Source organism: Dermacentor andersoni, chromosome 8, assembly GCF_023375885.2.
Source record: "Dermacentor andersoni chromosome 8, qqDerAnde1_hic_scaffold, whole genome shotgun sequence".
Classification (NCBI taxonomy): domain Eukaryota; kingdom Metazoa; phylum Arthropoda; class Arachnida; order Ixodida; family Ixodidae; genus Dermacentor; species Dermacentor andersoni.
In genome coordinates this window covers 57,642,121-57,667,314 of record NC_092821.1, presented here as the reverse complement: position 1 = coordinate 57,667,314, position 25,194 = coordinate 57,642,121, and the positions used below count along the sequence as shown (strand labels likewise).

General features: G+C 46.1%; 1 protein-coding gene across 3 annotated transcripts in view; it reads left to right on the top strand.

Annotated features, from left to right (window-relative positions):
• The window catches only part of LOC126526340 (uncharacterized), a 104,442-nt gene extending 81,440 nt beyond the window's left edge, over positions 1 to 23,002 (top strand). For all 3 annotated transcript variants that reach the window (XM_050174240.3, XM_050174242.3, XM_055068156.2), the window contains 2 exons: positions 722 to 976; positions 21,521 to 23,002. In XM_050174240.3, coding sequence (XP_050030197.2) covers positions 722 to 976; positions 21,521 to 22,825 — 1,560 coding nt within the window. In that variant the 3' untranslated portion in view covers positions 22,826 to 23,002. The remainder of the gene's footprint in view (positions 1 to 721; positions 977 to 21,520) is intronic.
• Positions 23,003 to 25,194: the final 2,192 nt, after the last annotated feature.

Genomic DNA, 25,194 nt, shown 5'->3' with positions numbered 1-25,194 from the left:
ATACCTAATTACCCAACTTGGCATCACAGACGTTCATTGAAGATCACGACAGACGAAGTGGCTCATACCCAGTGCTCCAAGTTGGCACCAAACAAGCAGTTTCTTCGAACAGCGGTGCTTGCTTTGTTCCGCATGTACAGTGACCCATGTCGGTGTGAATGCACCTCATTGAAGGAGGCGCGTATGTACAAATTCGCACATACTCGATGACCCATGTTGATCCGATGGTTGGTTTCGAATCCTGTTACCTCAGCATAGCAGCCCGATGTGCTAAGCATTCAACCACGGACTACCCAGAGGCCCCCAGGTAGAAGGGAATATGTCTAGATACAAATATGCATGCATACATAAATAGCTAGCCCCCAGAAAGTGCGTGAAGTAACCGAAGAATTCTAACACATTAAAATTAAACATTGTTTTCATTCATGCGGATTATTTCATTTTGGAAGCATCTGGCGCATTACCTTTCCACTGCTCTAGCCTGCAAGTATGAAGAGTGAGGCATGAGATGGACGCACATTTGCAACTAGCACACAAAATCAGGAGAAGCTGCATTGGCGGCTATACATCAGTCGGCGCCAGCAGCTGCCCAAAGGAGGCTTGGACTTTTAAAAGTAACAGAGCAATTGCGTTTTCCGGCAGTTACCCAGCGAAATCACTTGTGTTTACTGCGGTTCAAAGTTCAGTCTAAACGAGAACCGGTTTCCCTCATTCTCTGCAGGTTGTGGTTCCTCCATTGGCCAAGCCAGCTCCAGTGGCCGAGCGACCGCCCAAGGACGAGGCAGCCTTGGACCCAGAGGCTTTGAAGAAGGAGGACCGTGAAATTGCTGCGGCTACGTCGGGCAAGGTTGCAGTGCCCGCTGCTGCTGCTTCTGGTGGTGGACACCAGCCCCCGGGGACCGCTGCCCCCGTCGTGGCGGGCCCCGAAGTGAAGAAGCAGGAGGCCCTCCTCGAGAAGATTGCCCAGGAGCAGAAGGTGGGGGGTCTGTTGGTGCAACCAGTTCTGCTTGTCGTTATCCTGTATAGGCCATAGTTTTTATTAGATAGAGAGCTCATTTAACATAGCAGTCTCACCCGACACAAAAATACATTTGTTGCAGCTGGTTTCCATTATTAGCACATATTCATTACATGCTGATGTCACTGTGAAAATTTTAATTTGCTTCGTTATATGCAATGTTCAATATATCGAAGTTCAAATGTTATTACCTTGAGGGAAAAGTGGCGCTGCCGTGCTGCTGTATGAGGGGTGTGCAAAAATTAATTTTCGAGTCCAACTCGAATAGTACAATTTGAATACTGCCAGAAGCGAAATGAATACTTTTCAGATAGCTTTGGGGTAATGAAGAGCCATTTTCACCCTTAATACAAGGGTAAATCAGAAACTAAAGGCAGTTCTATGTTTTTGAGAGAATAAACCAAAATAGGATATTTCTGATGTCACCACATGTGTACATGGAGGGATGTGAAAATAGGAATATCCATGACTGCCCCATTCAGTAGAGTATTGCAGAGTAATGAGGTCAGACCTGTGTACGCACCAGCGTTGCCATCTGGTGAAATGGGCCACCAGATTTCGGAAATCTGGTGAAAATGTAGAGCTCCTGGTGGCCAGGCCAACAAACTACTACACCAGACAAAATCTGGGGATATCTGGGGAAAACCACTCTACCGAAATTACCGTCTACCCGCGCTGCTCATCCAAACATTTAACACTAGGTAGCGCCTGCGGCCTCCATGATGCTAAGGTCTATATTTGTATTGGTTTATTACTCATGAAATCCCTGTGTTGCTGTGCTACTGCTAGGGTACAGTGAACTATATAAAGGTTACTGTAGCTAAGGTTTGTGCTACCATGTGATGCTAGCGCTAGGTTTCAACGCACGTATAGTTATAAGTCGTTTCAATAGACGGCACCGGCTGTTCTAGTGGAGGAATGAATTTACCGTGGGAAGCACGGGAAGAGCAATGCCGGGCCACCGGCAATGCGTCAAGTGGCTAGCCAACACACGTGCTGACGCTCTGCTCGTTTCGCTGTCACAAAAACCTGTTGCGCAGGCCGTCTTCAACGGGAAACTTCCTGAGGATTCTGCAGCATTCTGGGCTAGAATTTTCAAGTTTAAAAATGCCATGGGGGAAAAGCCCTACCAGGAACTTGCATTGTATGCACTGGCATGTCTTTCTTGCCCAGTGTCGAATGCAGTGGTGGAGCGTGTCTTCAGTCAGGTCACGTGTGTTAAGACGAAGTACAGGAACAAAATGTCGCTGAAAACTTTGGATTCCATTGTACGAATTCGCACAACGTTGACTTCTAGAGAGGGGTGTTGCGTGAAGTTTAATATCACATACGATATGCTACGCAGGTTTCGTTCAGGCATCTACGATGCTCCAAGGGATGATTAAAGGCTTCTCATCGTGATTTTATATAAATAATAAGATGAGTGCTTGACGAATTTTAAGGCAATTTTATTTTCTGGTGAAATCTGGGGAAATTTTAGCGAGTTTCTGGTGTCGTGCCGACTTTCCAATCTGGCAACGCTGGTACGCACCACTTTCCGGTGTTCGTTGTGCATTTTTGTTATTGGGGGGCGTCACACCGGCAGACATCCACCGTCGTTATGTGCGAGGGTGAGACAACAAAGATGGTGGCTGCACGAGTGCTGCCTTCCCATGCGAGCAAAGCGGAAAAGGGGGAAGAGAGCAAGCTTGCGGTAACGTGATCAAGCGCACGCGAGAGGGCGGGGGCGGGGGAGGGGGCAGAGTTGCAGGTAAGTTTGCGCACGTCTTGATTCTGGCGCGCATCTCGGTTGTGACTGCGTGTGGCTGTAAGCGTGGCTGAGCGCATATGCAGCCGCACACCGTGCTTTAGAAGTAATCTGCCGCATGTGTAAAGAGTGAGTGTGCCGAGACAACATGTCATCATGTAAGCTGTCTTCCCACACGTTTAGTATTGGAGATTGCATAATCTCGAGTTTCGGTGAACCATTGGAGCGAGAGGCAGACAAAGCATTCGCTCCCCACTGCTGGCGCTTTTCGTGCTAGCGTCGTCCCAGTGCGGGCCACGCTATCAGCCGCGGGGGCGGAGTGCTCTCGAAAGCGCGGCTGGCTTCGCTTAATCCATAACGCCAATGTGAAGATATCATCGACGTGGCTTGAAACCCTATCATTCATTGCCAACTCCCAAATTCATTCCCATCCCAATAATAAATTGTTTTCTCATTCATGTTGGCCTTTTTTGATTGCCCGATAATTCTGAAAATTTTGTGACCCCTTTGTAAGCAAAATCGATCGGTGACTCTACTTATTAGCATAAAATGTTGAATTTCAATACAACAAAATTTCATTGTAACGAAGCAATTGCCGATTTTACCGACTTCGTTATGTCGAGGTTTAACTGTATTTTCTAATCTCATATGTAGGGGTGGGCTAATCGTGATTTTCGACACTGAATCAAATACGAATCGAATAGTGCCAGTAGCGAATCGAATATAGAATACTTATGGAATAGTTTTCGATTAATAAATAGCCATTATCACTGTTAATTTAGAACCATGTTTACATCAGAGTATTGGTTACCAAGTTTCTGTCATTACATGGTATGTTATGAAGTGTAATTTATTAAAAGCACAAATGGAGTATTAGAAGCAAAGTAGTAGTTTATTCGCATGCACACAGCTTTTCAGAAAGTGCAAATGATAGCCGTACAGCCTTTAAAGCATGACTACCTAAGTGACGTAGTTTGCTTCACTACACAAGTTCTCGTGTTTTATGTACATACTATGTCTGGTGGGGTGACAATTTACCGCACTTTTGCTCCTATTTTATGTTTATTTTAGTGCAGTTGGCGTTCTGAAATATTAACAAGAATATTTGTAGGTTTGTAGTTTTGTAGGTTTGTGTTCCTGCTTCAGGCGCTTCATTCGCAATTTCGCCGCCGTCATATCGCCCCTGATGAAGCTCCTTGGCAGCAACGGACCTCTCCATTCGTGGTCGTCCGAGTGCGACGAGGCATTCACTAAGCTCTGTCGTTTGCTGACGTCTCCTCCCATTTTGCGCCACTACGACCCAATGGCACCTATTGAGGTACATACAGATGCCAGCGGTGTTGGCCTCGGCGCTGTCCTAGCGCAGTGCAAAGAAGGGTTTCCTGAATTTATTGTGGCATATGCAAGCCGTATGCTTACTAAAGCCGAGACCAATTACACCGTCATGGAAAAAGAATGCCTGGCGATCATCTGAGCGCTTACCAAGTTCCGGCCCTATTTGTATGGTCTACAATTTGATGCCGTCACGGACCACCATGCACTATGCTGGCTGTCGTCATTGAAGGATCCTTCAGGCCGTCTTGCCCGCTGGGCGCTTCGCTTACAGGATTACGATATCCGCGTACTGTACCGCAACGGACGCCAGCATGCTGACGCTGACGCCCTCTCACGTTCTCCCTTGCCAGATGACAATGCCTGCTGCACAATATCCCAGCTTGACGTTTCTTCCGTCGACATTGGGACCATCGCTTCTGAGCAGCGCAAGGACCCCTGGATTGCCTCCATCATAGACTGCCTTGCTGATCCGTCATCGTAGCCAACCACTCGTGCATTGCGCCGTCAAGCTCGCCATTTCGCCATTCACGACGACCTGCTTCACCGACGCAATTACACCTCTGACGGCTGCCAGTGGTTATTAGTTGTACCTTGAAGCCTGCGTTCTGAAATCTGCGCATCGTTCCACTCTGATCCACAGTGTGCTCACTCGGGACTTTTCAAAACCTACCAGCGCCTCCAACGACGCTACTACTGGCGAGGAATGTACAACTACATTCAAAAGTTCGTTCGCTCATGCCCCGACTGCCAGCGCCGAAAATCTTCACCCCACCTCTCGCCAGCTGGTCTGCAGCCTCTACCCTGCCCTACCCGGCCGTTCGGGCGCGTTGGCATCGATTTGTATGGGCCACTTCCCCTGACGTCGGCTGGTAACCGCTGCGCCATTGTGGCAGTAGATCACCTTACACGATACGCTGAAATCGCCGCTCTCCCAGGAGCTACAGCGTGCGATGTTGCATCATTCCTGCTTCGTCGATTCATCCTGCGGCATGGTCCACCTCAAGAAATGCTCAGCGATCGCGGACGCGTCTTCCTGTCGTAAGTAGTTGAAACGATTCTCAAAGAGTGCCACATTGTTCATCGTACGACTACGGTGTACCACCCTCAAATGAATGGCCTCACAGAACGCTTCAACCATAGGCTCGGTGACATGCTTTGAATGTACGTTGCCTCCGACCACACGAACTGGGACGCCATTCTGCCATTCGTCACCTACGCATATAATACCGCTACGCAGAGCACCACTGGATTTTCACCCTATTTCTTGCTGTATGGTCGACACCCTTCGCACACCATCGACACCATTCTCCCATACCGGTCGGATGCATCCGAGTGCGTGCCTATTTCGGCCATGGTCAGACATGCAGAAGAGTGCCACAACCTCGCACGGGCCTTTACTTCCGATGATCAAGAGCGCCAGAGGAGCACTCGCGGTGACGCCACTGCCACGCTCACCTTCGATCCAGGAGCGCTCATGTAGCTCTCAGTCCCTTTAACTGCCCCTGGCCTCTCATCAAAACTGGTCCCTAAGTATGAAGGCCCTTATCGTCTTCTCGAACGTGCATCTCCTGTGAACTATGTCATAGAACCAGTTGAGCCATCTTCAGACATGCACCGCCGTGGACGAGACATTGTCTATGTCGACCGTTTAAAGCGTTACTACGACCCGCTCATCGTGACGAGCTGTTAGGTCGCCGGACGGCTCCCTTCTTGCTCCTGGGGGGTGATTGTAGCGAAGAGAGATGCTAGTGGGTTCAGTGTTACTGGCTCTAAACGCTAGTGGGTCGAGCGCTCCTGCTCAGCAATGGCTCTCGTGCTTGAAAGCTGTGACTGCCCTGCCCGTCGACCCCACTAGCGTTTAGAGCCAGTAGCACTGAACCCACTAGCGTCTCTCTTCACTACAGTATTTACAAATAGTGACTATTTGATTCAAAGACCGAATTGAATAGGACACTACACAGTTCGTCATTTGAAAGTTTCAAATATTCGCATACCCCTACTTGTATGCTCAAACAAAAACTTAAAAAAATAAAATAAAAGAAACACTGATTATCACCATTTCCGCAGGAAAAAGTCACGCTGTTACATCTATAAAGCAAAAGCCACACGCACAGTTGAATCTCGTTAATTCAAACACGCTTAATTCGTCGAACTTCCAGTTCATTTGGACACCGTAGTCTTGTCAAATTTATGTGTATTCGAATGGGTGAAAATGCCCGGTAATTTGAACATGCAAGCATTTGCATCGGAAATTTCGAACATACTGCGCTTCGTCAATGCTCTCAGCAGTGCCCCAAATCATACGGTGGCGCCTCCGACCAGCATTGCTCTGATACCGCCATAGAGGAAAGACTTAGGAGAAACCCTTCAACACCACCTGCGAAGAAAAAAAAAAAAAATCCAGTGGCGGAAATTTTACTCTCTCTCAAATGGCAAGGTCACTGTTTCTGCGTTGCGCCGTAGTGCCCCAGCCACACCAGCAGCAAAATGTGCACTACAGGAGGGATCAGTGCTAGGTTGAGTTTTCAATGCTCGCTGTGGCGGCAAGTTAGCCGTGAGTGAAGGAGGATCAGTAAAAGTGGCCCCTACAGGGATGTACATGCGAGAAATTGGTATTATACGGACCCGCCCGACCACTCTTTTCGTACTCGCGTCTGGTTCAGCCGGACCGCGTGTTTCGCGCTATCGTCTGCTCATGTCAGCTCTCGCTCACACTTGTATTCTTCTTTCTTCTTTTTTTTTTTTTTTTTACAATGATGCATCTAAACCGAGACGTCCCGATGGGAAAGCTGTTGGAGACATTGCGCCATATCTGATTCTGTGTGACCAGACAGACCCTGAATACAAGGCACCAAGGCACCCAGTACCTGATTTTCCTTCTCTTTTGAATGCAGCGACGCCACAACAGAAGGGAGCACACCAACATGATTATGAGCTGCGGCAACGACTTTGTCATCTTGATAAGACATGACTCTCGTTAAGAACACAGGACGAAGAAGGTAAACACAGCGCCGATCTGTCAGCAGACGAAGGAAAAAAATTTGGAGGACGGTTAAGCTTCTCCTTTAAGAGTGGAACGCAATAACATTCAAAGACCCCTGATTGCTTTTCACGCTTCCCGACAACTGCAGCTTATGTAACCATAATGTTTACCGGGAAACGCTGGCAGGGCGCATGAAGGCAACCTTTATAGTAGAAACGTGGCCTCTTCTGTGGGTCGACATCCTGTTATTGTTTCACACTTTATATTTCAGTCTGAGAAGAACTAACACAAAAGATATGGGCTGTCGGTGTTTCTTTCCATCACATTTGTTTGCGTGCTGCCGTTCCCAACATTCCGAGGAATAACTTTGTAAAGAATGAAAGACAAGGTATGAGCAACTTTGGTGGTAGAAGAGTGGTTGGGTATGTGTGGTTTGAAATTTGTTTCGAAATTCTTTTTGCCAAAGCGATGTCCGGCGCCAGATGTGGGACGCCTACGCTGGTTTTTCTGCAACACAGGGCCCTTAACACTATCGCAGTAAAGCACACGAGCATGTCGAGGGAAGCAGCAGTGGAGGCCCATTCCGGCCTAGGCAACTCCGTTGCTTCGGTGGCAGTAGGTGGTAGAGGTAACCTGCACCATCCAGCAAGCTGGTAGGAAAGCAAATCCGCTTCCCTCCCGCCCTTCCTCCCAACTCTGCTCCCCTCACCCTCCATCTCAACTCCTTCACCTTTGACAGTCTCTGCGCCCAGCCGGCCCGGTGCCAGCTTAGACCGCTCCTTGAACTTTCGTTTTTTGCCGTTATTGGGAAGCAAGCATTGGTCGGCGGGGGCAGTTTCGTGGTCCTTGCTTGCTGAGTGCATTCGCGCCACGATATTCCATGACTCACACCATTCGTGCTTCGTGTTATGGTGCACGAATACTTCAAGAACAAATCTTTCTTTTAATTCGAACAAATTTTTGGGCCCCTTCAAGTTTGACTTATTGAGATCCGACTGTACACACAAACACACATGCACGCACACACACAAGCACTTATAGTATATAGAACATATGCACTGTCGTCATCGTGCAATACATACACTCTCTAATTAATGTTTCCTTCATTTGCTTTTTAAACGCACATTTTGAGCAATTAAATTGGATTAAGTTTTTCATAATAAGAATCACTGTAGTCTGAAAAATGTCTGTTTCCCATAATTCGTTCTTGTTGTCGGTGTGTATCTTGTGATATGTCAAAAGCTGTAATGGTGAGCGCTTTCGTTGTAATGGTTTTAGCGCTTCTGATGTAGCTTTGGGCTCCTCCTTGTCCTTGGCCCAGTCACACTTCATTATTATCCATGTTGTAGTGAGTTGTTGTTTCCGCATTGACATAGATTGCGCCTTTACCTGGCTGGATATAGCATAAGACCTTCATGTAGCAGGTCGGGTCAGCCCTGAACATAGAGTATAGGGAGAACAATGGAGCTCCGTGTAAATTTAAAAGAAGTCCTCAATAGTTTGCATAAATTCAAAGTATTTGTTTCTGTAATATGATTAGTTTCTTATAATTTGTTTTTGTTGCCGTTCCCCATATGAGAGTGCCATAGCATAATTTCTAATAAATGCACTGTGCAGTTGTTCTTCGAGCCAGTTCGGTATTACCAGTGTGCTGTTCTGTGCATTACCCGGCAATTTGTTTAGAGCTCGGCGCTAAGATTATTACCATGTGCGTTCCTAGAAAGCTCTTCATGGAACCATACTCCTAAAAGCTTTTGGTTGGCAATTTTTTTTAGTTATGTTCTTTTTTATGTAATGCTTAGTTCAAGTGCAAGTTTTTTGTTCCATGACCAGAAAATAATATATGTTGTCTTTGCTGTGTTTAACTGTAATTTATTTGCTCTTTACCATCTACCTATAAATACCAAGTACGTAGTTATCGATGTTGCACTCAAGTTCTTCTAATATTTAAGGAAAAAACACGGCCATGTCAACTGCATGCATAACTAAATCACAAGGTTCTTGCGTTTGTACAATGTTGTTCGCTTAGACTAGGATCAACAATGGGCCTAACTTGGAGCACTGTGGAATGCCTTGTTGCATTTTCAACTTATTTGAAGTGGCAGATTCTAATGGAATGAACTACTTACATTTGCACATATAGCTTTGAATTAAGTTACCAGCAACGCCGTGTACTTCATATTTTTCAAATTTAGTTTAACAAGATTTCATAGTTGATGCAATCAAATGCTTTTTAAGGTCTATGAATAATTCCAATGTAAGAAGTTTTTGTTCTATGTTGGCAATAATTTTATCTTTTATATATAATCGGTCTACATTGGCTGATTTATTTTTCTGAAAGCCATACTCTCCATAGATTATATCTTTGATCACTTCAGAAAACATGTTTAAAATGGATACTAGCCGATAATTTCAAAACTTGCTGTTCACCACCCCTGTAAACTAGGGTTATGCGTGCAAGATTTAGCACTTCATGAAAAATTCCACTTGTAAGCGATAGGTTAGCAATATGGGCCGATAGATCAACCATTCTCGTTTGCAACCCAATTTACCGGGTTGCGTGCAATGCCATTGCTTTTACAATTTCGTTGCAGGGAACATATCAGGAGTAGTTTATATGTGTGGTTCTCCTTTCTGTGTGGAAATAGAGATGTTGTGTGAAAATTACCTCTATTTTTTTCATTCGCCCTCGTACAACACGATCTTCACATTTCTAGTAGTACAGTCGAACCTGGTCATAACAAAGTTGCATGTAACACAAAGATAGCTTCACTATATGCGATATTTGACCTAAGTATATATCGGTTACACTGTAACAGTGCCAAAACGGTTTTTATTGACTTTGTTATATGCGGTAATTTGTTATATTCGTGTTCACTATATTGAGGTTTCTTATTTTTATTTGTTTCAGATACTGTCAATCCCAGTTGGATTTTTACAGGTTGGGCATATATTACACACTCACAAATGGCGGTAAAAACAGGTTTACATAATTTCAACAATGATATTTGCAATCGACACGAAGCAGATATACACATATGGCAGGAAATAAAACATGAATGATACAGTGCATTTGGTAAACGCACTGTATCATGCCATTATGAAGTTTCTGTCAATACGTGGCTCATCATGAAGCATTGGTTTGTAAAAGCAAGAATGGGTCATTAGGAGCAAATACCGTATAGACTCGCATAAGGGCCGCACTTTTGTTTTTACAATTTTGATGAGGTGCGGTCCTTACACGGGACCAAACCTTTTAGCCAAAATGGCGCCGGCCCAGCCAGTGGCTTGTGCACACCCCAGATCTTGTGGACACCCCAGAGGGGCTATACTGTAAGTGTCCACCGAGTGGACACGTCCATTTCGTCTGCTGCTGAAGTGCTGATTGACTGAAGGCGCCCTTCTCCTTCTGGCGTGTTGTACCCCAGCCCAGCCAATCAGAAATTCAGCAGCAGATGAAATGGGCTTGTCCACTCAGTGGACACTTACAGAATACCCTCCCAGCTCTTGCCATCTAATAGCGGCATGCAAAAGTACACAGTACGCGAAAATTTGCCGCTGGACGCGCACATTATCGAATACCGAACACGACTGCTTCGCCGTTGGAAATATTTTTTCCAAATTTCAGGGTTGCGGCCCTTACACAACTCTATGCGGTGAGCGGCTTATTTTAGGGGTGTGTGAATACTAAATAGTAGATTTATAATCAAATATATGATTGAGTCAAGAAGGAAAACCCGAATAGTGAATCAGATATTGCAACATTTTCCACAAAATTTGGTGCTTGCAAATTTTGGGCAAGAAATTACGGTGCTGCACATGCTCAGAAGTCTCATAGCATCGCACAAGAAGGAAGCAAGCTATTGCTAACTCAGGTACTTAGAAATCAAGACATACAGTAGAGTCTGCCCTTATTAAACGGAACACCAAATTAGTATGCCAGCACTGATTAAAGCTGGAAACATGTTTTTTATGAATAATTTTATGTTCAATACAATCAAGTGCTTTTTTCCCCTCTGAACCTAACGAATTAGTGACATTCTGTTGTACTGATTACCAATGAAGCTCTCAGTTTAATGGTGGACCTGTGTTTTGCAGCAATCATTTATTTATTGCATAGACAGTTTTGCTTCCCAGTTTGTTCTCCGAACGACAGAAAGGCTATCCTGAATTTATGCCACGCAGGTTATCGTATGGCCAATCTGCGCGGCATACGAAACGACTGCGCATCACGTGACTTGATCACCGCTCCACACGTAGCCAGTGCTGACGCTAAAAAAGAGGTGCTGTCCGCTCTATTTCGTTGGCTGGTTCGGCGTGATTAACCATCAATCAAAGGTTAAAAAATCTGGAGGGTGACGGCAAGTTTGCGTGGCACCCTTCCCTCCCCCCATTATGTATCCGCCATCCGTGCGAATGTATGAAACTGGGTCGTGACACTTTGCACTCACTGTGTTAATCCAAAGCTAGCCTTGTGACGTGTTGCTCAAAGCTACAAAAAGAGACCGATGTGCTTCTACAAACGGCATCGGGAATGAGAGGCCACTGTAGGGTGTGTCCCAAAGGTGACAGCCGTGAACAACTTTGTTACTATCCCGCGCAGTTGCTTTCATGTGCGAGGTGGTTTTTCAACCTTCCAAGTGTCACGTGGCTACCTTGAACAGAACTGCGTCGATGCGGCGTCAAGCCGTAACCTTAGTTTTCCATGCCCAATGAAGCAGCGCTTCAGATGGATGTGGTAACAGGCTGCAAGCCATCGCAATATGCTTGCCACAATCCCAAGATAACGCTTGCAGGTTAGATCGACAGCTGTTGAAATGGCAGGGAGTTTGTCGCCTCGTACCCAACACAATCTGTATGTGTCTAGGCAGCTAATAGGCCCGACCTTTGAACATAACTAAATACGCACTGCTGTTGTTGCCGTTCCCCTGCCCATGTCACATTGTTTCGATCGGTCCTGTCGCCATGGACGAACCTAGTACCGACAGGCAGCCCCGGCTGACGTGGTGCTGCTGTGTGCAATTCCTGCATTTGGCTGACGTTGAGGAGCGCTGGCAGTGATGAAGTTTGCTGCTGCATCGGCTGGGGCGGCCTGTGTGCTGCTTGCTCAGTGCTCATTTTGTGCCGAGAACGAAGTAAAGCATTCACTTGCCTGGCTTCGAGTACACGGGGCGTATGTACATGATTGTAAGTCGACTCGAATGTAAGTCGACCCTCCCCTCCATATCACGTGACAGGAAAGAAACAAAGCGGGGGGGGGGGGGGGTAGAGCATACCCGAGGGCGCATTCGATAACGAAAATTTATTAGTAGCTGACATAATCACTGGACTGCTCATCTTCACTAGTGCTGCCATCGTCATCGTTGCTACAGTCCCACAGCGCGTCGTCGTCCCGCGAAATTTCACATTTGGAAAACGACCGCACCACCACATGTGGAACAGCAGCCCTCGCCGAATGTACCCAACCACATGCAGCCGTCAGGGAGGCTCTTTTGACAAGTCTGGTTGGCATAATTTTGCGGTCTTCTGCCGCCAGCCACTCGTACTCACAGAGGAGCAGGTCCTTAAATGGCGAAGATCCGGGCTTGTTTCATGATCATGTCGCACTTCACTGGCAGCGACCGATCGCGCATTTCAGCGACGTATGCCACAAGCTTAGCCTACAGCTCCCGAAGGCGTCCATACTTCGGGATGTGGGAAATTCCTCACTTGCCGTCACAGGTGAAAATTTCGCTTCGCTGCAGTCGCCACTCTCGCACCACCCGTTCAGAAACATCGAACTTGCGGCCTGCTGCGCAGTGATTTGTTTCTTCGGCATAAAGGATGGCAGCCCTCTTGAACGCTGCTGTGAACGAGTGCCGAATGATTAGTGGGCCTAGAGCACTCATGACAACTGAGGAAGCATAGAAGTAGCACGTAGCCAGCAGTCAAGTGGAACGCGTCAAACCAATGCCTCTCGTAAACAGGCAAAGAGAAACCTGCAAGCGGTGTCTGCTCTTCCATAAACTACCGTGTGGGGATGTGCGACTCTCGCGCATCCCCTGATATGTTGTTTTCCCGCACGGCTCGCGTGGCCTGGCGCCCGCGGCGGTCGGAGTGGTTGAGGCGCAGTACGAGAGTTGGCGCGAGTGTTGAGCTGCTAACGCCGCCGACAGGTGGGGTTACTTGGGCGCCAAAAGACAAGGCGCTTCCTCTTTGGTTCGGGACAGCAAGCAGTGCGGACGTGCCGTGCCGCGCGTGTGCCGATCCATGCTTCTGCGAGACCGTCTCGCGTGGCCGCCTTCGAACGCGCCACCGTTCGCATGACCGTACACGCGGACAACCGGGTGTTGGGATCCAGCATGGGGCGAACATATTAACTCGCTATCCGGTCGCGGTGAGTCGGACTTCTAGATTTGTCGCGCGCCCATCTGCATGTTTTGTGGATAGCAACTCGGCTAGCAGGCATTGATCTATGAAAGGTGCAATAAATGCCCTTGTGATTGTTTGCACTACAGTGTTTGTCGTTCCTTTGTCCCAAGAGCACGGGTGAGAGAACCCCACAACCGATGCTCCCCGCAAGCGCCGCCGTTCTGAGGGTGCCACCGCAAATGGAACTGCGGCGCTTCCATCAACTATCGACACCCCCTCATGAGTGTTGTGTGCACTGTAAAACTCTCGAAAATGTTGAAAAAATCCTTCCGAAAAGCGAACAAACACGCGGGACAGCAAAAAGCTACGGGTAGGGCCATAGCGCAAACATAAAATTGTAACTACGTTGTAGCTCCCGTTGGTCTTGCTTTTTTGGCAGTGCCATGTTTTGGTTTTGATTGTAAGTCGACCTCCCACGTCAGATTTTCAAATTTTAAGGAAGTGGTCGACTTACAATCGTGTAAATACGGTACGAGTACATGTGGCTCTGTGTGGGTCTCCACATTGAATATATTGAATGTTCGAAAAATCGAATTATCCAAATGTTCACTATTCAATTTGATGATGTTCAGGTATTTGCACACCCTTAGTTTATTTGTATACTTGGGAGTCGTTGGCGACCATGAATGATAACCCGCCACAGTGGCTTACCGGCTATGGTGTTGCACTGCTAATCATGAGGTCGCAGGATCAAATGCCAACCACGGAGGCCGCATCTAGATGGGGGCAAAATGCATAAACGTCCTTGTCTCATGCATCGGAGGCACGTTAAGGATCCCCTGGTAGTCAAAATTAATCTGGAGTCCCCGACCATGCCGTGCCTCATAATCAACTTGTGGTTTCGGCATGTAAAACCCCAGTATTCAACCATGAATGATAATGAGTTAGCCGTGGCATTCTGCACAACTTAACTTTTCGTATCTCTGTCTTCTATGACTGCATTAATTAAATTTATCAGACTTGTGCTCCGATTTCATGCTTGATCACGCACAGTTGGCAATCTTAGATATTTAATAACTACTTGAAAAGTATCTGTATTTACGAATAGTTTGAACACTGTATCAAATAGGAAATAGGGCATTATTTCATCATTCGTTATACAGAAGTTTCCACTATTTGCACACCTGTGATTGATGTCTTTCTCAGTGAGCCAAGACACCGTGTAGAGACATCTGCCTAGTACAGTGGAACTCTGATTATACAATTTTCTCAGGGCTGAGCGAAAACATTGTATAATCCGGGTGTCGTATACAATCAGACCCATATATGTCGAACTCGCAATAAAAGCAGGAATTTACTGAGGGCGTGGCTTTTGCCACACGTGAAAACCAACTTATGGGGCAGTTTTGCGCTGTTTGAATTTCGATGTATCAGCAGTGCCTGCTATTTTTGTTCAATGTACAGTACCATTTTGCTGTTACAGTTAAACCCTAATATAATGAAGTCAGTAAAATTGGCAATTTACTTGTATAGAAATTTCATTAAATAGAAATTTGACCATTTATATATAAGTACAGTCGCTGACAGATTTTTATTACACAAAAGGGGCACAAAATTTTCCAAAGTACCAGGAAATCTAGAAAAAAAATTTTCAACAAGGAAAACGTGTCATTTTGTTAACATGTCATTTTGTTGATTGAGAGTCGGCGACCAAAGGTACGGTTTCATGTCTTGCCAACGATATCTTCGCATCGGCCGTACAAAGCGAAGCCTGCGATGCTTTCGTGTCCACACTGCCACGTGGCTGATAGTGTCACCCACAGTAGGATGATGCTAACATGAAAAGCGCGCGCAAAAGAGAGTGAATGCTTCAGCTGCCTCTGATAGCAACGCACCTCCGAAACTCAAGATTGCACGAACACCAGTGATTGATGTGCAGCAAGACTGTACACATTAAGCCACGGCCATTCCGGCCTAAGCTTTGCACCTGCCAGAGATTATCTCGAGATACGGTGTGCAGGCCACATATGTTAACAGTCATGTGCAGTCACAACCGGGCTAGATACAGAGACACGTGCTCACAAGCCTCCCCACCACCCCCTCAGCGCATGCTTGATCACATAACCACACTCGCTTCCCACCACCCTTTCACGTTGCTTGCACAGGAAGATGACACACAACCAAGCCGCTATCCCTCTTGGCTCTCATCGTCTTGCCAACAGCATGCAACGTGCACAGCATGATAAAATCTTATTGCACTTGAATTGTATATAGAATATCGCAAGTGGGAAGGTCTTGCCGCTACAATATTCTGTGTCGGTGGCTGCTCTCTGCTCCATAGCATACAATTTGAGAGGTGTGTTGGCAAGCAGCAGATACGTAATTCAATCGTTCGACCATCTGCGTGCACGGCAGTTCCCATCAAAAGATGGGAACTGCCGTGCACGCAGACGAGTATTCCTTCGTGGCAGCTGTCAAATTTCATTATATTGAGGTTTAAAATACCTGGTGTTCTACGGACAAGTTATAATAAGTTAAATACTTCATTATATAGAGAATTTCATTTTATTGAAGTTTGTTATATTGTGGTTTGACAGTATTCTCGTTGTAACTCTGCAATGTTCAGAAATTGTTCAATGTGTGGGATAATTTTTTGCAAATGGCTTTCGTATAGTTGGGTTTGACTGTAATCCGACCAACAACAGTTATGTCTGTAACACAGGGTTTCACACGGCACAGTTGTCAGGAACTATAAGCTAATATTCGGAATGAATCCAGATGCAAAACTGCCAAAAAGTTAATGCGAAAAGAATAGAGCAGTGCAGGTCCCATTTACGCATTATTGGAGGGATTTAGTCTATCTTGCACTGCAGTCCACACCCACCAGCATGCGAAAGCATTCTTTTCTCAACCACACATTGTTTCTTAAAGCAGTCAATTTTTTACAGATTTTCTCTTGAGCCCAGCAACGTCTGCAAAGAGGTCATTTATGGCATTGCCTGCAAGGAGGAATCTCTGAATTTTGTCAATACTATGTTGCATCCATGAACGTAGGCACAGGGACGGCAGCATCTGTGGCGTTGTCCTCGACCAAAGTGGCAGCCAACTGTGTCGACATGGGGAATGCCTCCTTGCACGTTAAGTCCTAAACGACTACCCACGCAAGACCTTGAACCCAACGACAGATGCATGAAAAGTCTTGCGTGCTTGCACGTAGACATAAAGCTTCGAACTGCGTAGGAACATGCATATCCGATGCTGTCTGTGCATACATTCAGATGGTTATTCACTTCGATTTCCTCACATGCTTTCCATACGCTGTCATCCATATACGTTTTTATACTCCTGTACTCCCATACTCAGTTCATTTTAGTAATTAGAATCGGTGCAGTAAAATATATAGATCTACTTTATGCATATGCCTCTGTACAGCTTTCATGTTAAATAATTATTTTAAACTAACAATTCTGCAGAATTAGGACACATGCCCTAGCACTCTTTGGCCTTAGATGCCCTTGCACTAAAGAAATCTAATAATCAATCAATCAATCAATTCTGTACTTGATAGTGGACATGTCAAATATATGGCAGACAGCGTTCTTGGCACTGTGTGAAGGTAGCAAGCTTGGCAAAAGCGCTGTCAGTCGTTTACCTGGATGTGTTCAGTCTTGCGAAAGTGAAACTATCTCTGAAAGTGATCACCCAAGAATACTCCCCTCTGTCAGCGTCACATACGGGAATTGTTTCACTCGGTTGTTATGGTGTCCTCCTTTGCCAGAACAGTCTTCAACGAAGGTTCTGGAATCCCGGGCAGTTCTGGCCTTCGTGGTTCCATGTTGTTTTTCCGCTTCTTCAATAATTTTTACCGTGTAGCCGAGCGTCAGCATGTTTCGTTTCTACAACATTGTACTTTGCAATTGCCTGACACATCAGTGAGAACACGCCTGGAGGCAATTCATTTCCTTGGCTGTCTGAACTTTGTCCACTCTGATCATGACTGAGAAAGAACACATGGAGAACCCTCATGATGGGAGCAGGCACTGCTGAGAGAATGAAAGCGCAATGAGATAGCAACAAAGGGATTAAAGCGGGCGGCGGTTGAGCGACATGAAGAGGGAAAGGAAACTAATGATGAAAGGGCAACGAAAGTGAAGGAAAGAAATAGACTACGAGGGAGCCCGAAAACCAACCGGAACTTTCCACATGTGAAGTGCTTTCCCCCTGTTCATGGAGGGAATGGTGCCGTGAGTGGGGGGAAAGGGGGGCTGCCCCGGAGCATCGCAAAATTGGGGGATGCATCATTCTGTCTGGCACAATGGTTCATTAATCACTGAAATGCTGTGTAAAATGATGATTTTTCTTTAGAATTATATAGAAACATTTCTTTTATTAAGGGGGGACACTCCTCAAAAAAACATTTCTTTAATATTTGTACTAGAGCTTTGTGCTGTAGCTTATTTAGCTCTTTGTGGACCGCAAACTGCCGATATCGATTAGGACACTTCACCTAATTTTTTTCACAATCACATGAAAATAGCCTTGTACATTTGCAGTTGTTTATAGTAATGAAATTCGCCATATATACTCTTGAACATATGTACAGTGCTAATATTTACTTGAAATTGCAATATCTCCAAGCAGTAAGTTGCAGAAGTACATGGTTAATTAGTTGAAATGTTCGAATCTTTTTGCATAGTTTCAGCAATTGTATACACTGTTTGGCTAGAGATCGGCACTTTGCAATCTACAAAGAGCTAAACAAGCTACTAGCACAGTGCTTTTTGTTAAAATTTATTACTTAAAGAAGTGCCCCTAAAGATGACTATATTTTGGCATTGTGCATCATATAACTCGAAAACTATAGCAGCTACACAAAAAGTAGTGCCATATTTGAAATCTGCATAGAAAACTCTATACTTGACTGAATTTTGAAACCTCTAATACAAGTAATAAAAGAAAGTTGCTTCGAGGAGCGTCTCCCCTTAAATGATGCGTCATGCTGGGTTGTGTGCTTAACTCAAATGTGAACAGTACTGGTGGTCAATTAAAGTTGCAGTAAGAACTACCAGGCATGCATACACTTTTCTGGCTAAACTGCTGGATCATTTGCAGGCAAACTTTGCTCAATGTTAGCATTCACTTATGGGTGTTGTTTGATAAAATTTGTGGGCTCCACATCTCTGTTCTCTGCACAATAAAATTGGCAATATACATTGTTGCTGTGTTAGTCAATATAATTGTGGCAACATCTGTGATGACCATATCAACCAGAAAATTATCATGTCTTTGTCACCCACTGTTGCCACAAGCACCACATCATTGCATACAATACTAGTTTCCAAGTTAGCCTCGACGGTCAAATATGCACAAACTGTCTTCGAGACTCGTTAAATTTTACCCTTATTATGCATGACCACAGACAATGCTCCGGAGTCGTCTTTGTATTTGAACAAACTGCTTATATGTTATTAATGCTGCATTTGTACTTTTGACAGGTCATGTTTCATGTTATATTGTGTAATGAGAAAAATTTTCGAACTTTGTGAATACTAGTATATGAATATGAATTTATAATAATAATCGGATAGCTTGTTGATAATTCGATTACTGTACATAAAGTAGTCCATGTTCTGTTCATTTCAGCACTGCTGAATCCCATTTTTAAGATTGCTAGTCGAAACCTGCGATAACAAAATCCTGCGACTATGAAATTCTCACGACAACAAAATATTTTCGTACTTCCCGACAACAAAATGACGCTGTACTACAATGCCGCATCGACGGAATTTGCCAGAACGTAACCCTGGACATCACCTACTCGCACAACGCTAGCAGGCTCCAAAATGTGCTCAATTAAAATTGCGTAATATACCACCACATTACACTTGCATGCGCCACCATTTTTGTTGATGAAAACAACCAAGCGCCGGAAGTGATCACGCCAGAACACGTCATGGCCGCCATCTTGTTTGTTGACCGCCCATTTGAAGCAGCAGCATGTTACTGCCGACATGTGACGGCAGTTCTTGCACACCTAGTGCAGTGCATAATGTGCACTATAGCGAGAAAAATGCAGCAAAAATAAGGAAATCCACGTCCCACCGACTTGGAATTATTTATGGCGCTTGAGATGGCGGTTGCAGCATGGAGTGACACGCACTGGGCCGTGATTGATGGGTTACTCGGACAGACTCATTCCTTGCTTCAAGAACGCTGGTTTTAGTGCAACCCGACAGGCGTCATGTGCGGGGTTGGTGCGAAGGGGCTGTAATTGTGCGAAGGGGCCTTAATCTCGATCCACTGCCTTCAGGTATACAGTGAAACCTCGTTAAACCATAGTTGGCCGGAGCTCGGAAAAAGTACACACCTAATGGTAGTGTTGTTTAACCGAAATAGCATGAGATCGACCACTTACCTGTCAAAAACGGAACTCAGAGAGAGTGCGATGAAGGAGGAAAAAACATGCAGTATTTCTTCACTTCACGCGACTAAAGTGTTATTTTCGTTTGATGCTGCGGCGGCGTAGCAGCGATGACAGTGGCCTCAAACTTACAGTGAAAAGCTGCAAGGCAGCTTTTCAGCCAGCCTCCCTCTTCTTGGCAAACACTTGCATGGCAGATTCCTCCCACGAGTAATCTGCCTGCAGAATAATGCTGCAGAGGTCGCTGGGCACCTTTTTCCTTGCGGGGTGCTGTTCTTGTCGTGACGATTGCGTTCATGAGGCTGACATAATGCGCAGCTTCTGCCACTGTCGGACCTGAATCGCCCATGCTGTCACTTTCTGTGTCGTCCTCATCACTGTTGCTAGCCGAGACTTCGGCAATAACAGAGGCAACGATGACAAAAAGTCGAACCTCGTAGCCGACATCTCTTTGTGGTCGCAGCAGCGCTGCCGAGCAACTTCTTCGCATTCCAAATGCCACACACCGTAGTCAACAGCAGGTCCCTGTCATGTGCCAGTGCCGACTTCTTCGTGTCACGTTCGATAGCACGAACGATGTCTAATTTTTCTTCTATGCCGAGCATCCGGCGTCTTTCTTATCCGAGCTTCGGCATGGCGCGAGTCCTCGTACGCGACGCCACAACACTCTCTGGCACGCCTCTGAAATGATGTGGCTTCTCGCGCGAATGCACAGGGCGCTTGCACAGCGTTGTTCCTATCTCTGAGGCTTGTTCTACCGGGCCGCCCGATGGAGACGACGCACCGCCGTGTTTGCGCGACGAAAAGTGGAATCGCTACGTGTTAACCGATATGTACGCAATAAGCTGGTACGGTTTATGCGGATGCAAAACACATTATGTGCAATGGCTGTTGAGTTGGGGATTTGACTTTACTACTTTTAAAACGGAACTACTGTTTAAGCACGTACGGTTTAACACGGTTTTACTGTACGGCATACGATCACTTTCGCACTCGGCACCAGACGCATCGGCGCCTACGGGCAACAGCGTGCGCTGGAGAAATGCTGCTGCATGCTTGGAGTGCTGTTGCTCTGCGTTCGGTGCCGCATCGTGATCGAACCTCCGAAAGTGATAGAATCTCCGAAAGCAATTGACTGAGAATACTGCTGCATGGCAGTGGTGCCACTGATGATCGACGCATGCGGCGCACCTTTTGTACTGTTGGCAATTCGGTTTTATATCCTCCAGCTAGCTTGCCAAACTAAGCTAATGGAATTTTGACAGTAAAGTTTCGTTCTGCGACGTATTACCTACCCGTCTCTTATTTCGTAACAATGAAATGCTAGCGAAAGCGACTTTTTTCACATTTCCTTCGGATTTCGTTATTGCGAGGTTCAACTGTGCTTGCACTTTCTTATACTGGACTTGAACGTGGTGTCAAACAAAACACGGCACAGAATTTTACCTCTGAAATCTTAGCTGTAATGAGCCAGTAGTTCAGTCGGAACAGTCATTTATACCTGCCTTCCTTACTTTTGCGACATTCAGTATATATTTGCCTTTTTCTTAATGTTGCACACTCCGGGCGACATTGTTGTCCATAGGCAATGTCTCAGTGCAGCTGCAGCCACTTAGAAGTGAGACGTGAACTTAGGCTTGAACTTGTTTTCATCCACACACGCAGGTGCAGAAAAAGATGCTGGAAGACCTGCAGCGTGAGCTCAAGCAGGAACTGGCCAAGCACAAGCAAGACATGCCCCCACAGCCACAGAAAACCAATGGAACTGTAGATACTGCAAGATTGGTTGCCGCACCCGCAAATGTGGTTGCGCAGTCACCAGTCCAAGACAGGCTGCCCATGGCCGCACCGGCAGCACCTTTCACCGGTGCAAGACCAGAAGCCCCGAATGCACCGCATCCAGCGGTCGCAGGCAGTGCACCGCCTCTCCTGAACCAAGGGAGCCAACTGCGGTCAAAGGGTCCCATCCAGAACATTCCACAGCCGATCCTGAACCAAGCGCCTCCGCTTTCCATGCAGGATGTGCAGCGATCTCGGCAGGACTCGCAACAACGTCAAGCACAACACGTAGAACAGATTGTGAAGGTCCCTTTGTCGGTAGGCATCCAGCCTGCCGCACAAAGCATTCATCGTGTTGCTGCGAACCAACAGCTCCCGAATCCTGCCCTCCCTCCACCACAAGGCAGTAAGAAGGACGAGACTGGCCGAAGTGACCTGCCAGATGTGAAGCATATCCGCCAACTGCCCCCTGCGCTAGGTCCGAAAGTTGACATCCCTCCTCCCCTGTCGCAGGTTCCAAAACAGGGCCCGATGCACCAGCCTGAACTCAGCATTCAGAATGTGGTGGTTCAAAAGCAGTCAGTCGTTCCTGCTGCAGATGCCATTCCGAAAGCAGAAGAGAACCTTGTCAAACCACTGGACATCATCATGCGTCATCAAGATGTCCAACAGCCATTGCAGCAGAAGCTTCCCATTGTCCCTGAAAGCAAACCGAGCCTAGTGCAGCAGCAACCTAAGCCCATTCTACAGCAGGTTCCACAAGAGCTTCCAGCAGTCGCTAGCAGTTTCGCCAAGCAGCCTGTACATGTCGGCGTTGAAGCTCCCGTGAAGTCAGTTGGCAAGCCTTTGGAAATGAAAGATAAAGCAATCCCAGCACGCCAGGAGCTTGACAACCGGCCACTCGTTCGCAAGATGTCTAGAGATGTCAAACGAGAGGCACCGATAGATGTTGACACTTTTAGTATTGCCGGTGCAGCCAGTGCAGCTGCATCCAAAAAGGGCCCAGTTACTGCTGTGCCCACTGTTTTGCCACTGGCAGCCAGCGACAAAGACGTTCCTGCTGTCGAGGTGAAAGCGGCAGCCATCAGTGATATTCCAGTGAAAGTGCTTTCCCAGGACAGCATTTCTCCAAGTCTTCCAAGTCGCCTGCAGGCGGATGTAGTGCTAGCTAAGCATGAGATTAGGAAATGAATGCAAGGATCTGTGTGCACCATGTTGTGCAGAAACAAAACTGGGCATTTACAGTGTGCTCGTGAAGGTGACATACGTCAGTGCTGTGCACTGTGAACTGTTGTGTTCTTACCAGAGTATAATAATATATTTCCGTTTTATATTGTAATAAATGCACTATTTTTAGTCACAATGGAACCAATGATTCCACAGAATATGGCTTTCTTTCTGCATGTTGCAAAAAACAAAAATTAGTTGTATTTGCCACGGTGTCTGTCTGGCTATGGCATCCAAGTCGCTACGGCGTTCTGGTCACGTTTCGATTCCTGGCTGTGACGGCTGCGTTCCGATAGGGGTGGAATGAAAACACATCTGTACAGCACATTAAAGGTATGTGACATATTCAAAAGTATTATGGAGCCCACCAATACATTAAGTGAAATGACCCCTTTGTTTCTTCAGAACGTTGGCCCTTCAATGAGTTTGTGCGTTGCCAGCAAACAATTGCAGTGCATGGATCACACTATGAAGATTGTGCCTGCAAAAAACACAATCTTACACTGACGTATGCCGGGGAAACAGATGGAAATTTGAAACAAAATCCTGCGCATTCCACTCCTGCTTGTCCCTCCCTTGGGGCACGCATTTCCTCCTAGTTCGGGCAGCCTGTAGCCGGGGTGCGCGTGGTGCATTCGCTGCCCGCGTGCCCTATCTTGGAGGTATGCTGCGCCTGGTGCAAAGGCTGGGAGAACATAAATGGCTGGTGGCTTCACGTGCACTGTCTTCCCGTGCGTCTAGTGTTGAAGATTGTACAATCTCGAGTGTCGAAGGTGCATTGAAGCAAGAGGCAGTGCGAAGGGTTCGCTTCCCATGGTCGGCAGTCTTCAGCATGCCAGCATTGTGACTACGAGTGTTTGTGGTTATCGAGTGAGATCTCTGTGTTTACCTTAGTGCGCATGACCTTCACCATGCATATTAATTTATTAGTGAACTCTTACTGCAGTTTATACAGCGGACAAAACTATGAACCTTACTTCGTGCAGTTGTCAAATACTTTGCTATCGCTGTCAATGCTTCACCTTCACAGGCCTCGGAAAGTGAGTGAGCAAATCACAGTAAAATACAATGGCAGCCCAGCGTTGGCAGTCTGTGATTATACATGTCAAAGTATGGCACCATATGTGATTGCAACCGCTATGTAGGTGTGGTCCATGGTGCAAAAGCTTTTTCTTGGCGTGATCTCTATACGAACCAGTGCTTTTAATTAATTACTGGTCTAGTTTGTTACGGGATTCTTTTCATAAATGCTTACAGACAAGAAGCAATAATCACAAATTCTGTTTTAGGACCTTGTGACGTCTGCTGACAGAAATTTCAACTTAACAAAATTTGCAATTTAGTGAAGTTTTTTGCTGCAGTTCAGTCGTTGCATTGAGGTTCGATTGTATGTACTATGTGTTTATACAGTGGACTCTCTTTCAAGGGACCAGGGAAATTGGTGCTGTTTATCAGGAGTTACATTTACTGAGAAACAGCCGAATAAAATTGCGTGAATACAAAACCAGCCAACCATGAGGACGGTGTTCTGTTTAAGCGATTTCTGTTTATCGAGATTCCACTGTGTATACATATTCTGTGAAAACCAATTGTTGGTAGGCCTAATTAAATCAACTTAACTGTGTTTAATGAAGTCTTTTAGTGTAACTGTTAATGACTGCTCAAGATTTCTAAAATTATTTGCTGTTCAAGCCACACTGGAGGTGACTATGTGGGACATGCTCAATTGTAAACATTTCACTACATTTCATAGCAAATAAGCAGCTTTCATTTGACTGCTTGAGGCTTCTTTGTGAAATAAAAGTTATTCGAACATTGGGGCCATTCAACGAAGCTGGCATTCATCGAAGTTTTGCTGGCTGGCGTAATAGTAGGGAACTGAAATTTGAGAATACGTTGTGGAGTCAGACTGGGCCTATAATAGTATGTGCTGCACACACAGTGCACGCTACAGAATGGCGGCCACATTCATACACCTTTCCCAGCATGTAGGGGCGACGCCAGGATCGAGTTGTTGCTGAGCGGGAGCATACGATTCTCCACCTTTGTCGAGAACGAATGAAGGGGATGAATGAGGTGGTCAGAGTGGCATATGGGCAGAGTGCGCTAGAAAATACAACATGTCTAGTGCACTCTGATAAGGATCGATACCAGTGCAGAGTACATTACTGTAGTGCAGTTGGCCTGTAACTGGGACTGGTTTCCAGCTGGAACGAGTTGACACCATTCAGTTAGAATTAAATGTTTTAACCCAAGGATAGTAACAATAAGCGCAATGGTTTAGATGGGCGCGAATACAATAAAATGTTTAAATCTCTCTCAAGCAAGGTGCA